The sequence below is a fragment of the Furipterus horrens genome, unplaced genomic scaffold, assembly GCF_987537825.1.
Source record: "Furipterus horrens unplaced genomic scaffold, mFurHor1.1.pri manual_scaffold_4, whole genome shotgun sequence".
Taxonomy (NCBI): domain Eukaryota; kingdom Metazoa; phylum Chordata; class Mammalia; order Chiroptera; family Furipteridae; genus Furipterus; species Furipterus horrens.
The window spans coordinates 36588823-36603044 of NW_028327174.1; the positions used below are offsets into that span (position 1 = coordinate 36588823).

At 34.9% G+C, this 14222-nt stretch overlaps 1 protein-coding gene across 5 annotated transcripts in view; it reads right to left on the bottom strand.

Moving 5' to 3' along the window:
• Window positions 1-14222, bottom strand: part of INTS13 (integrator complex subunit 13) — a 30181-nt gene that overhangs the window by 14853 nt on the left and 1106 nt on the right. For all 5 annotated transcript variants that reach the window (XM_090272944.1, XM_090272943.1, XM_090272945.1 and 2 more), the window contains 6 exons: window positions 13612-13847; window positions 10354-10428; window positions 3498-3700; window positions 3055-3135; window positions 1869-1959; window positions 303-431 (listed from right to left, as the gene is read on the bottom strand). In XM_090272944.1, coding sequence (XP_090129070.1) covers window positions 303-431; window positions 1869-1959; window positions 3055-3135; window positions 3498-3700; window positions 10354-10428; window positions 13612-13836 — 804 coding nt within the window. In that variant the 5' untranslated portion in view covers window positions 13837-13847. The remainder of the gene's footprint in view (window positions 1-302; window positions 432-1868; window positions 1960-3054; window positions 3136-3497; window positions 3701-10353; window positions 10429-13611; window positions 13848-14222) is intronic.

Consider the following 14222-nt stretch of genomic DNA (forward strand, 5'->3'; position numbering starts at 1 on the left):
AGTAATCACTTAAGATAGAGATAATGTTTTGATGAAAAAAATGAGGACATAATTAAAAAACAAAAAGCTGATATAGAATGTTCTTATTAGAGAGAAAAATACAGCATTTTGTCTGTGATCCTTTCTTGTTGCTTTTTGATATTTACTGACCTGGTCAAAGACACTGAATGTGGGCTAGCAAAACAGAAAACATGATGTGGGGAGAAAAAGGTAAGGTTTATTTAAATTAAATAATACATGTCAAACAAATGTTTAAAAAACAAAACAGAGCTTTCAGTATAGCAGGAAAATGAACTGCCTACCTTCATTGGAATATTGGTAATAGTAGTTGAAGCCAAGTCAAAGTGTTGTTGTACTAAAATATTTAATTTGGTAGCAAGATGCCGTCCAGCACGAACACTATGAACTTCACTGGTTAAAACAGGGGACAACTATAGAAAAGTATGAAAAAAATACCCCACAAAACATTAACACATTGTAATCAAGTGCTAACTATTTTACTTCAACCCATAAAAATTAAGTGCTTTTACTTTTTAGAATTTGGAAAAATAAAAAGGTTCATCAATTAAACATAATCATTACTTTAGTGATAAATGTTCAGTCATTCAAAAATAGGTACCAAGCAGAACTTACTACATTATGTGCCAGAAACTTTGTGAGCTATTGGAGGACACAGCAGTGAACAGGAAAATACCCTGCTCTATTGAAACTTATTAGAGTAAAACAGTCTTTGATTTAAACGTATATTTTCATTTGTAATTTTACTTCTATTTCTCAATATGCAAAATGGATGAAGTGACCCATAGAAATACAGTAGGAAAAAAACAATTCATTTTGTGGAAAGAATAAACCCTTGAAGATAAAACTATTTATAATGAATGTGGAATCACTACAAACATCGTATTTTATCACCAATAAATGTGATAAGGCAGTCAAAAGTTACTTATAACAAGGTAACACAAAACTTTACTTATTCCAGGGTACAAAGCTTTACACATTCCAGCTATCACAAAGTAAAGCCAACATTTTGCCACATTATCATAAAAGGGAGAAAAAAGTTAATTAAAATGGGGCTTATACTGGAAATCACCTAAAAACACAATAATAAAGCTAATGACCTAAAATTACCACTGAACTACAAAACATTCATAGACTAAGGTAATACTTCACATGTTTATATTACATAAGGCTAAATGAAAAACCTGAACATGAGAACATACATATATAATTATATAAATACATATATCTATATTTCTAAACACAGATCACTGACAGAATATTATGTGATGCAAATCCTTTTAATAATCAACAGACGTATATTTTCCTTTTAAAATGTTCAGGTTTATTTAAAAAGTAAAAGCAAGGTTGGAAATTAGTTTTTTTCCCCCATCTGAATTGGTAAAATGAATTTCTGTTACTAGAGTGCATTTTTGTTAGTGTATTGCTTTTCTAAAGCAGAAGAAATTTTAGAAACAATACACAGTTAATATGGTTTTACAACACATTTAATTAAACATCAACAAGCAATGAAAACAGAAAACACTTGAAAATGTACAATTATAACATAAAGAACCAACTGAGGTGTTTTGCTATGCAGCTGGCTATAAAAACTCTAAATACAGGGTAGGAAAAGGGGGCAAAAGTAGGGTTACACTGTTCATACGGAAAATAATACAATAATTACTAAGTAATAATATAAAAATAAACTCTGTGTTTCACATACTCACAACTGTAAATCTACTTTTCCCCTGCCCTGTATTTTCTTGGTAGAAAATGTTAGCAACTGTGATCATTACAATACTAACCCTTCTTAGCATTTATTATTAATAATTAATAATGATCTTTTCTTCCTTTCCTTCTGCATTTACCTCTTTTTTAGGACGGTCAGATACAAGGCTATCTTCACCAACTGGGTAGGTATGGATCAAGACCAGCTCACACTTCTGAATCTGCATAAGACTTAAAGAGAAACTTTTCATTTAGAATATAAGAATACAGGCAGGTAAACTATTGAAGGTTTAATATGTCAAAACCATGTATCTCTATAATCATATATTACTGTTAACACAAAAGCTAAATATTTAGAAAAACTGTATAAATGTACTTGTATGAACATTAAACAATTTATGTATATTAATCAAATTTGAGTGCAAAAATAATTTTCTCTATGTTTAAAGGATAAAACAAAAGGAAAATTCTTATAATCATGTATAATTTTCAATAGGTAACTGCCAGAGAAAATGAATATTTTGTGTATCAGTTTTCTTTTTCCTAATGTTTTTTAAGGACAAAAATCAATCAGTGACCTATAATTGGTTATTCCAAGAATATAGGACTACAATGCTAAAATGTTTCCTCCAACTTTTTATTTTAAAATTTCCAAACCTACAAAAAGGTTGAAAGAAAAGTACTATTCAATTAATACTGTTTTATCCTTAAACTAGATTCATTAAGTGATAGCTACATTTGTTCTCTCTATATACCTAAACAGACATACACTTTTTTCTTTTTATTATGACATTAGAGAGTAAGCTGCAGAGGAAGTCATACTTCATTCTAAATAACTCAGAATACTTCTCCTAGTGAGAATAATGCTACTCATTAGCAATAATACCAGTAGTCTACTTAAGGAAATTAATAGCTCAATCTAATTTAGGCGTCACACTGCCACTGTCCAAAACATGTCTTTAATAGCTTTTTTCTTTTAAAAAAATTCATATAATGCAATTCATTGTGCTTTGATTGGTACCTAGTGAATAATGTCACCAACAATTTACTTATTTTAAAAATCTGAAAAGTCTGAGAGCAAGCCATCAAAACAAATATGCATTATAAATTTATATATTACATTGTAGTTATGATCAAGTAAAAAGTAAAATTTTAAAATAAAAGGGAAAATGGGGGAAGAAGGTTTCTGAGCAAATATATCCTTGGACTAATTTGTAGAGTCAGAAGAGAATTCTACCAATTACTATTAAAATTACTGAAATAATTATAATGAAATGTACAGGACTATAAAATGAAATATTTATTTCATTTATGGATTATACTCACTGATCTGAATTTGCAGCAAGCTTGTTATGTTCATGAATCGTTTCCTGAACACAGTCCTCAAGCATTCGCACATGACTATCACTAGTGGCATAAAAAAGATAGAACAAATTTAAAGGAACAAACAGTAAGAGAAAAAACTAAACACACTATTCAGCTACAGGCATTTAAAAATTACTTCAGTGAGGACTGTCTTTAGTGTGCTCATTCACAACACTAAACAACCAGTTGAAAAACTAATGAGAAGTCAAATTGCTCTATATGATGACAATCTAAAGTTTTCGCTGAGTCTTTATTTTAGGATTGAATAAACAAAACTTCAATATTAGAAAGGCCACCTGTGATATATTTCAGTGCTAACGTGCTGTCCCTGATTTTTACAATAAAAGCTGTAATAGTACATTAAAATTCCTTGTGTGGAAGAATTACAGTGATTAACATCTCACCTTTTAGCATTAGTAATGCAAATTATTCGCCCTCTATTTCCAACTCGCTCTGCATTCTCCATTAGTAGAGTACGGGCCTCATGTTGGTACTCTGTAATTTTACAGAGGGTTTCCACTGCTGCAACAAGACCATGTAGAATACTGCAGCATTCCGGATCAGCCCGGGGATTAGGGGGCCCAACGGCAGCTAATGCTGCCATTAGCTAAATAAAAGGGGAAACAATTATGCTGACAAGAGTATGTGTGAGTCAGGCAAAGACACGAAAAGTAAACTATAAACCAGCATTCCTTATAAATATGGACACAAACATCTTCAACAAATTACCAGCAAGTTGAATTGAGCAACATATAAAAAGAATTATATGACCAAGGGGGACTATCTCAAGAATGCAAAGTTTATTTAAAGTTCAAATATCAATTAATGTGAACATCCTATCAACAGAAAATTTTAAATCACATGATTGCCAAAAATACAAAAAAAGTATGACAAGATCTCAGGCCTTTTCATGATAAAAACACTCAACAAACTAGAAATAGAAGGGAACTTCCTTAAGTGGACAAATAGTATTGCAATATCTATGAAAAACCTACAGATAACATCATGCTAATGATAAAGACCGGACCTATGCCCTTTAAGATGAGAAACAGAAGGATGATATCCAGTCTCACCACAGGGCAATAAGGGAAAAAAAGAAATAAAAGGAATCCAGATTGGAAAGGAAGAAGTAATGAATATCTCTTTGTTGCAGATGATATGATCTTGTATGTAGAAAGTTCTAAGGAATCTTCTAAAAATTTATTAGAAATAATAAGCAAGTTTAGCAAGGTTGCAGGATACATGATTAAATACAGAAATAAACTATATTGCCATACACTTGCAATGAACGATCTAAAAATGAAATTAAGAAAACAATTCCAGCCCTGGCTGGTGTGGCTCAGTGGACTGAGCCCCAGCCTGTGAACCAAAAGATCATTGGTTCAATTCCAGTCAGGGCACATGCCTGGGTTGAGGACTGGATCCCTGGTTAGCGGCCTGAGAGAGGCAACCAATTGATGTTTCTCTCCCTGTCTCCCTGCTTCCTACTGTTTCTGAAAATAAATAAAATCTGGCAAAAAAAGGGAAACAATTCCATCCATAATAGCAAGAAAAAGAATAAAATAGGAATAAATTCAACAAACGAAATGCAAATCTTACTGAGAACTATAAAACACTGTTGCAAAAAAATTGAAGATCTGAATTAGTGGAAAACATCCCATGAGCATGAATTGGAAACTTAATATTGTTAAAATGGCAATATTGCCTAAACTGAAATCCAAATTAAACATAATCCCTGTCAGAATCCCAGCAGATGACTTCTTCTTCTTTTTTTTTTAAGACAGAGGTGAAGGGAGGGAGAAAAAGAGGGAAAGAAACATCGATGTGAGAGGAAAACATTCATTTGTTATCTCTTGTATGCACCCCGACCAGGGATCGAACCCACAATCTAGCCAAGTGTCCTGACCAGAAATTAAACTAGCCACCTTCCGCTGAGCCACACTAGTCAGAGACCAGTAGACATCTTTACAGAAATTTAGAAGCAGATTCTAAAATTCATATGAATTGCAAGGGACCCAGAATAGCCAAAATAATATTGAAAAAAAAACAAGGTATGAGGACTTCACTTTGTATACATGCATAAAGGTACTCTGGAAAGGTCCATAAAAACGTAATAGTAGTGGAGCTAAACAGTGTTGTGATGGTAAACCAGTTCTCCAAAACCGGGGGTAACCCTAATTTGTAGTGTTTGCCAATATCTATGGTTAAATATTCCCACGAGAGCTGATTTTAAGCTTCACTGAATATGAAGTTGGTGGGAGATGCACACAGCTCTCCCAAGCTGGTAAAAGCAGGCTCTAGCACACCACTAACTGGGACAAGGGGTGAGTGGGAAACTTGTCAAGGATTACCTTTTACTTACATACACACACACTTACATATATGTGTACACATGTACAAGGTCTGTCCAGAAAAAGTACAGCCATTGTTAATATAATGAGAATGGTTTGCATGACATCAATGTAACCTGGCAGCCAAGGAGAGTGGACTGGAACACACATGTATGAACAATGACTTCACTGTCCTAGGCAGTGGGGGCAGTAGACACTATTGAGTGAGCACATGTACTGTGTGGTTGTCAAATTTAAAATGACTGAGCGAGTAGAGCAACAAATCTGCATCAAACTTTGCGTTAAGCTTGAACGTTCCTCCACGGAAACTTTGGATGATTCAAAGGGCCACAGCAAGGGGCAACTGGTGACTTGCAGTTTCATCACGACAGTGCACCTGCTCATGCATCATGCCTCATGCCTCATGCAGAGGTTTTTAGTGAAACATCAGATCAAATCACCCAGGTGAGTCAGCCCCTCTACAGCCCAGATTTGATGCCCTGAGACTTCTAGCTTTTCCCAAGATAAGATTCAGTAAAATTCAATGGGGCAGTTGATGGTGACTGGGAGAAGTGTGTGAGGTCCCAAGGTGCCTACTTTGAAGGGGACTGAGGAGTCATTGTCCTATGTACAATGTATCTTGTATCTTTTTCAATATGTGCATCTATTTTTCATATTACATGGCTGGATACCTTCTGGACAGACCTCATATATTTCATTTTAGAGCTACATATGTATTAACCTAGTCATAAAAATTAATCGAAAAAAGAAAAAATACTATGTATAAACGACTATATAAAGTCCCTGTTATATAAGAGAAGCTCAATAAGAAGTATTATTTTAGGGGAAGGGTGTTGCAGTGCTGGGGAATCTCGCTGAAGAATGCTTATCTTTTATAGTCAGATAGAGATGCTGTGAAATTCTGGCTCTGCGTTTTAATACTGTGTGAACCTAGACAATCACTCCTAGCCCTTTTCCTAATCTGAAAATGAAAATAATAGAACCTGTCCCATATAGTGCGACACTTTCAAACTTTAATTTAGACAACAAAAGCAAGACCAAAACTCCTAAAATGTGACAATTTTTTTGTAATATAATTTAAGATGTATAGGATAGAGTTATGGGCTACAACAGAAAGAGCCCTGGAGCCAGGTATATACCTTAAACAACCTGTGGCCCCCTTGGGCCTCAGTTCCTTCACCTGCACAATGAAGGAGTCAAAGCAAAAGATGTCTACAATCCTTCCTGCCCAAACATTCTTCAATCAATCTACTTCACTTATTACTCATGATTATTCACAATTACTAGGGAAAGATGTGACATGGGAAACTAAAACTAAGAATTAACACAGAGATTATATAAAATATCAATTACTTTATATAATCTTTGAAACACCAGTGATTTGCTATATAATATAATTGCCTTCACAATTGGAGTTTCCACTTTAATTCACAATTTAAAAGCAATGAGTGTAGGCACTGGCCGGGTAGCTCAGTTGGTTAGAGCGCCCTCCTGGCACACCAAGGTTGCGGGTTCAATCCCAAGTCAGGGCACATACAAGAATCAACCAATGAATGCATAAATAAGTGGAACAACAAATCAGCATTCCTTTTTCTCTCCCCTCCTTCCTCTCTCTCTCTAAAAATCAATAAATTTTAAAAAATGTTAAAGCAATAAGTGTGACATAAGGTGCCTTCACCTGCAGGAAGCAGAAGGAAGTAGTAATTCTCTTACCATCGGTATACCTACCATTATCAAATGCATACCTTTTACTGCACTGCAGAGGTGAAGAAAGAAAAATCTACATAAATTTTGTACTTATTTTTATTCATACACAACTGGAGAAGCTTCAAGCTTTTCACAATACCTCTTAAAAGAAGTAAAGCAGAATGTAAGCCTTTGCAAAAAGACAATACAGGGGAATGTATAGAATCCTTCATATTTTTTTAAGTAATGAAAGAATAAAGTACATTCTGGAGTGCAAAGCCAAGCTAATAAAAGACTAACCTGGAGTGAGTTACCTCAAGAAAGAGAAAGGTTAGATATACATACATATATAATAAATACTAATAACAACATTTTAAGACCAAACCTGTGCAAAACACACTTTCTTTAAAAGTGTTGCATCTAAAACACATTTGGATGGGATTATTTCCACTGGTGCACCCATTAACAGAAAAATTTCAACATGAAATAATTTAAACAATGTTTCAAATATCTCACTTCTGACTGTCTCTCATGTTCATATCCATCAGTGAACCTAGTTAATTGAAGTCTTCTATCCAACTAAACAATAGCAACGAACATAAGCTACCATAAACTCAACATCTTTAGACAAATAATGCTTAAGAAGCATAAACTTGATAGATTAAGCATGGGTTTATTTCTGTTCCCCCCTTAAACTGTACTGAAACTGTAGTAATTTAATGTTAAAAAGCATAACCCAAGGGTGGGGGACCACAAACCCACAAATATAAAGAGAATGAAGGAGACAAGAACAAATGAGATGTCAGTAAGAATATCAAAATGGATGGAAGAATGGGATGGACTTCACATGACTGAATAATCGAAATCTAAGTGCCTATAGGGGAAAAAAGACAAGATGACATGCCCTTTAGAATTCAGGAGAAGTTCAGGGACACAGAGAAAGGATGAGGCAAAATATCTGAAACAATTATTGGCTTAAAGTAGAAGAAGCAACTTCACTCCCATGTTACACCCTACCCATGTAAGTGACTACTGCTCCCTGAACCCCCAGATACAGAATCAGATTCCTCGGGGGAACTGAATGAGAAAGGTACCAAGCATGAATACTACAAAGCACAGCAGAGTATAAGCGTAAGATAATAAACCAGTATTGTCCAATAGAACTTTCTGCAATGACAGGAATGTTCTATACCTGTGATGTCCAATACAGTGGTCACCATCCACATGGTCTACTGAGTAGTTGAAGCATGGCTTGTGCTACAGAGAAACTGATTCTGTATTGTATTTAATTTTAATTAATTTAAATTTAAATAGCAGCCATTTAATAGTGAATAGTAGCTATGTATGGCTAGTAGCTCCTATATTAGAGAGTACAGTACTAGACCAAAAACTGTAAGATTAAGTGAAAGTCTGCCTACTGGATGGCAGAATCTCCTCTCTCCATGCTCCCAGAAGGCTGACAACCAAGTTTATAGCATACGAGTAGAACAATGGAAGATTTCTGGAGACTCTGAATAGTCCCAGAGAGAAGATCTGTTGATTCTGACATTTGGAGGTCCCCCAGTGAAAGCGATTAGATTAAACCACAGTGAAGCTCAGTCAGTAGTAGCTACTTCACAACATGCATATGTTCTAATCTGCTGTTTAGTGACTCACCTTTAAATAAGGTTGCATACCTAAATGTCACCAGGCATTAAAGAAAAGCCTCAGCATGAAAAGAACTCTGAGAACACAGAGATAAAAAAGAAAAAATTAAAACTTTAAATGAACTATTTCTAATAGCCTCAGATTTAAAAGTTGTACCCATGAAACAAGAAAAGGGTATGACAAAAATGGACATAATTAAAGCCTAAGTAAAAGTTCTTAAAAATTAAAGATACAATCAACTAAAAAGTTCTATATATGGGTTAAAAGGAAGTAGGTAAAAGGCTTATAAAGTAGAACAACAATAACAGAACTGGTGAGAAAAAGAATAAGGAATTTAATCCAGCAGGTCCAATATACCACTAATAGGGATCCCAGAAAGACACAGAACATAGGGACAAGAACATTATCAAAGAAATAGAGGAAAATTATTCCTAAAGAATATAAAGCCTAGCATATAAATGTGAAAGACTAAAACCAAGGCACAGCACTGAGAAATTTCAGAACATAAAGGTGGAAAGAAAAGATCCTAAAAGATTTCGAAGTGAAATTATGAAGAAAAATGATACTGAACTTCTCACCAACACCAGAAGCTATGAAATAGTGGAGTAATGCCCTCAGAATTTTGAGGAAAAAGCTATTACCAACCTGAAATTTCTAAACCTCAAGTATCAATAAAGTGTAAGGTAAGTTACAGAAATTCTGGAGGTTATACTCTACCAGAGCAAGAGATCACACAAAGAAAAAGAGGAAAAAATTGGGATCTGAAAAACAGGGAGAGAGGAGGATGACCACAGTACACCAGGCCTAGAAAGTAGCTGGTTCAAACTGAGCAGAAGACTGCACTCCAGGAAGTTTTGCAAGGAAACAAAAATCAAACTGCTAAATGTCTACACCTTTATGATTTTTTTAAATTGAAAAGTTCTGTAGAGGAAAAGGAACAACAGATACACAGAAAACTAAGCAAATTTAGGGGGAAAAAGGAAATTATTAATTCCAGAAACAAAAAGTTGTACAAGAAAGGAAATAATACGTAAGTCAAACCATTATGCTGTACACCTTAAGCTTATGCAATGCTGTATGCCATTATATAAACTGTATGTCAACCATAGTTCAAAAACAAAATATTCATATATATTACTTGGCTTAGCAGTTAGTAACGCTTCATATAGACATTATAAAGCAAATATGAAGTATGAATTAACCAAAAATTCTGACAACAATATTGTGAAAATGAAGAAAGGGAAGGGGGCAGGCATAGTGGCATGGGTGAGAGGAGTTATAAAAGGTAAACTGTCATCAACAATAATGATAAATAAAGTTTAACCTCAAACTACATAAATGTTATTTAGAAATATGGAAGTACAATAAATACAAAATAAGCTAAAGCTGAAAGTTTGCTTCTGGAAAGTCAGGAAAGACTGGAATGGAGATAGCTGTTATTCTTTTAGTATTAGTTAGTATTTTAAAACTATGTTCAAATACTATATTGGTAAAAAACATTTAAAATTATTTTTAATAAAGCATTATCACATTCAGATAATCTTCAAAAAGGCCACAGCTCAAAACGGAATCATACCTCTTGCAAATTTTGGTCTTCTTGTGTCCAAGAATTTAAAACATGTGCTCCAGAGTCACTGACAATGAAATTCACCTAATAAATTTCAAAGAAATAATTAGTATTCAAGTCCAAGTCCATTGATCACATCATATTTAAAATGTAAAGCTTGCTACTAGTTAATAGTAAAAAGAATTAAAAATAAAATAATATGAAATCTCCAGCACTGATTTGTTGATCGAATCATTCATCCTCTTTAGAGGTATCGAATGCTTAGTACATGTCAGGTGCTATTCTCAGCAATGTGGACACGGGAATATAGTGAGAAATAAAACAGTTCTGTCACAATGTGGGGAAAGCAGGGGATTTGGCAGGTGTGGTAAGATAAGAGAGCAGTGCAAGGAAAAAACAAATAAGATGATTTCAGAGTGATAAATGTGAAGAAAGAAGTGACCGACTACTTTAGATTGGTTGGACAGAGAAGGGCTCTCTATAGAAGTGGCAAGTGGAGGAAATCCACAAGCACCAAAAGAAACAGCCACAGAAAGAGCTGGGGACAGAGAATTCCAGGTATATAAACAGCAAATGCAAAAGCCTCTGAGTACGCTCAAAAGGGTGATGGTCAGAGGGGACAGAAGGGCAAGAGTTAAGCTCAGAAACATGGGCAGTAGCCTTATCAAATAGGGCACTGAATTCCAAAATAATGAATTTTCTACATTTTAAAGTGAAATGTAAACCAAAAAAATACTGTCAAGTAAGATAATGACAGTAAAGCTATATTAGAAAACATATCAAATGATGACTGTTCCCTTTTAGGAAAAGGGTAAGATAATTTCTTTCCCTTAAACTATATAATCTAACCCATGATCTTTTTTTCCTAATATCTATGAAATACTAGTTTTGCTTTCCCCATAAGTTTGACAAGTAGTCTTCCCACCTAAGCCTATCAGACAGGTATACATTTTGCTAGCCGCTTTACTTAATTTATCTCCTTGAAATCTTACAATAATTGTAGGAAGTAAGTGTTATGCTTACATGGGAGGAAACAGGCTTCAAGATATTAAGCAGTATGATCAAAATCACACTGCTGGTAGCTAATAATGACAAAATTAGAGCCAAAGTCTGTGCCCGAAATCACTAAATTATCCTCGCTCTCACAGGAAATCTTTCTGAGGCACAATTCAGAGCTTTGTTTATAAAAATGCTTACAGACCTAACAGCAGATCTTAAAAAAGATGGGGAAGGAATGAAGGCTAGTCCTGCTGAAATTAACAAAAATACTTACAAAACTAGTGGTGAGGGAAAGAAAACCAGGGATCAAATCAACAAATCGGAACATAGGGAAGGAACAAACAGTCAACAAGTGCAGAAAGAGGAAATGAAAAGTGAGGAAAATGAGGAGAAGCTCAGAAACCTATAGGACAGCTATAAGCGGGCCAACATTTGAATCATAGGGTTGCCAGAAGTTGAAGAAGAAGAACTAGAAATTGAAAAATTATGTGAAAAAATAATGAAGCAGAACTCCCCTAACTTGGGGAAGGAAATAGACTTACAGGTCCAGGAAGCAAAGAGAGTTCCAAAAAAACTGGACCCAGGGAGAACCACACTAAGACACATTAGAATCAAAATGTCAAAAATTAAGGATAAAGAGAAAATCTTAAAAGCAGTAAGAGAGAAGAAGAGAATTATGTACAAAGAGGTCCCAATAAGACTATCAGCTGATTTCTCAAAAGAAACTCTGCAGGCAAGAAAGGACTGGCAAGAAATATTCAAAGTAATGAAAAGCAAAAACCTACAACCACGATACAGTAAAGCTGTCATTCAGAATGGAAAGGCAGAGAAAGTGCTTCCAGGACAAAGTAAAACTGAAGGAGTTCATCAGATCCAAACCACTTTTATATGAAATGTTAAATGGACTTGTTTAGGAGAGAGAGGATCAAAACTATGAACATTAAAATGAAAGCTGTATCACAACAACCAACAACAGAAGTTAGGGAACCTAAACAAAGGCAAACTAAGTAGGCAACGAGAGTGGGAAAAGAATTATAGGTATGGGGAACATTTTGGGGAGAGGTCAGCAGGGAGGGGGAAGTGGGGAAAGGGAGGGAGATGGTACAGGAATTAAGAAGCATAGTAGGAGGGAGTGGAGTAGACAGGAAGATGTTGAGAAGAACTATATGCACAACCAATGGGCATGGACTAAGGGGGGAGACATCTGGAAGGAGGGGGATCACTGGATGGAGGGGAACAAAGGGAAAAGAAATTGGGACAACTTTAACAGCATAATCAATAAAGTATATTAAAAAAAAAAGATCCTTGTTCTCATGTTCTTTTTCCCTCTATATAATGTACAATTTGCTGTGGGACTAAAACTCATATTTTAATATATAATATTAGACTCTCTATGTTCAGCCCTTACTGTGTTGTTGAGCCTTAGCCTTACTGTGTTACCCTGCCCAGTCTAAGAATTGGCTAGGGCCCAGCCTAGGCTGCTCCAGAATGAGACAGAAATTACCCACTTATGGCTAACCAAATGACCTTCCCAAAGTAAAATAGTTGAGATTCCGAAACCTAAAGAAAATCTGTATACTTGAAAATGTCTATCAATATGCAATTTCATTTCTTATTGACAAAAAAAGTTTTCACTTAGCATTCTTAAGAGCATTTCTTTCTAATATGGCCTGATCCTGCAACGATTTAGCACACATTCACTAAACCTATATAAGCAGCCAGCCCGCTTAGGTTCGAATTCTGGTTCTGCCTCTAACTAGCTATATGACTCAGAATAAGTTTCTTCTCTTTACCTCAGTTTCTGCACCTCCATTGTGGCAGTAATAAACAAGGCTGATATCCAGATGGTACATACCAGCACAGTCTGACAAACTGCTTGCAGCCAACATCCCTGCTGCTTAGGCTAGCAACAATCAATGGTCAGTACCTATCCCATTTTGGTCATTATATACCTTGAATATTAACCCAGTAATTATAGTAATTACCTTATTAGACTGTTGTGAGAATTAGAGGAGTTAACATGTAATACATGAAGCATTTTGGCATATATCTGGCACCCACAAGTGCTCCATAACTGTTAGCTGTTACTCTTGGTCCTGATTAAACACACATGACATTTAATCCCAAAGAGGAGTCCTACATAACACATTTTTGAAGTAGTAAACAAATCGTTCTAAGTCAAATCTACAGCAAATTCATTTATAAAAAGTGTAATAGGCAATTAAGTACATCCCCAAAATCATTATTTTGCTTGCACTTTACACTCACCAGCTTTTTGAAAGGAAATATATCATACATTATTCTACAATATTCCATGGAAGATTCTACTGAGCAAGTCCACAATGATTTAGATATGGGGGCTAATGGGATGATTCCTTGGGTCCTATTCTTCACCAGCATATCAAACTCAACATGCTGTCTGCATGATTCCGCCATGTAAGGGCAGTGATCCACAACAAATACTGTTTTATGAGATTCGGAAAAAATCTTCATTTTGTTTTAACCTGTAAGAGATAAAACGTATTAGTCAAATGTCTTATACTTAACATTTCATATCTTTTTTTCAAGATTTGGTACGTAACATGAATAATCAGTGTCCAACAAAGGACAAGATTTAATGAGGTCATGATCAGAAAGTAGCTATCAATTCAAGGTATACGCTACACTATATTAAGCTGCATTTTATCAGTCAGAGGCAAATTATAGTCCACACATTATTTTTTTGTTTTTGAATGAATTTAAAATGGTCAAAATAAACTACTTTTACAAATAATTGCACTTGACTTTGTTACATAAAACCAAACATAACAAACGACAAATATTTTTCAAGTACACTTCGGATGATCCTTGCTAACTGACAGCAATCACATGTAAACCCC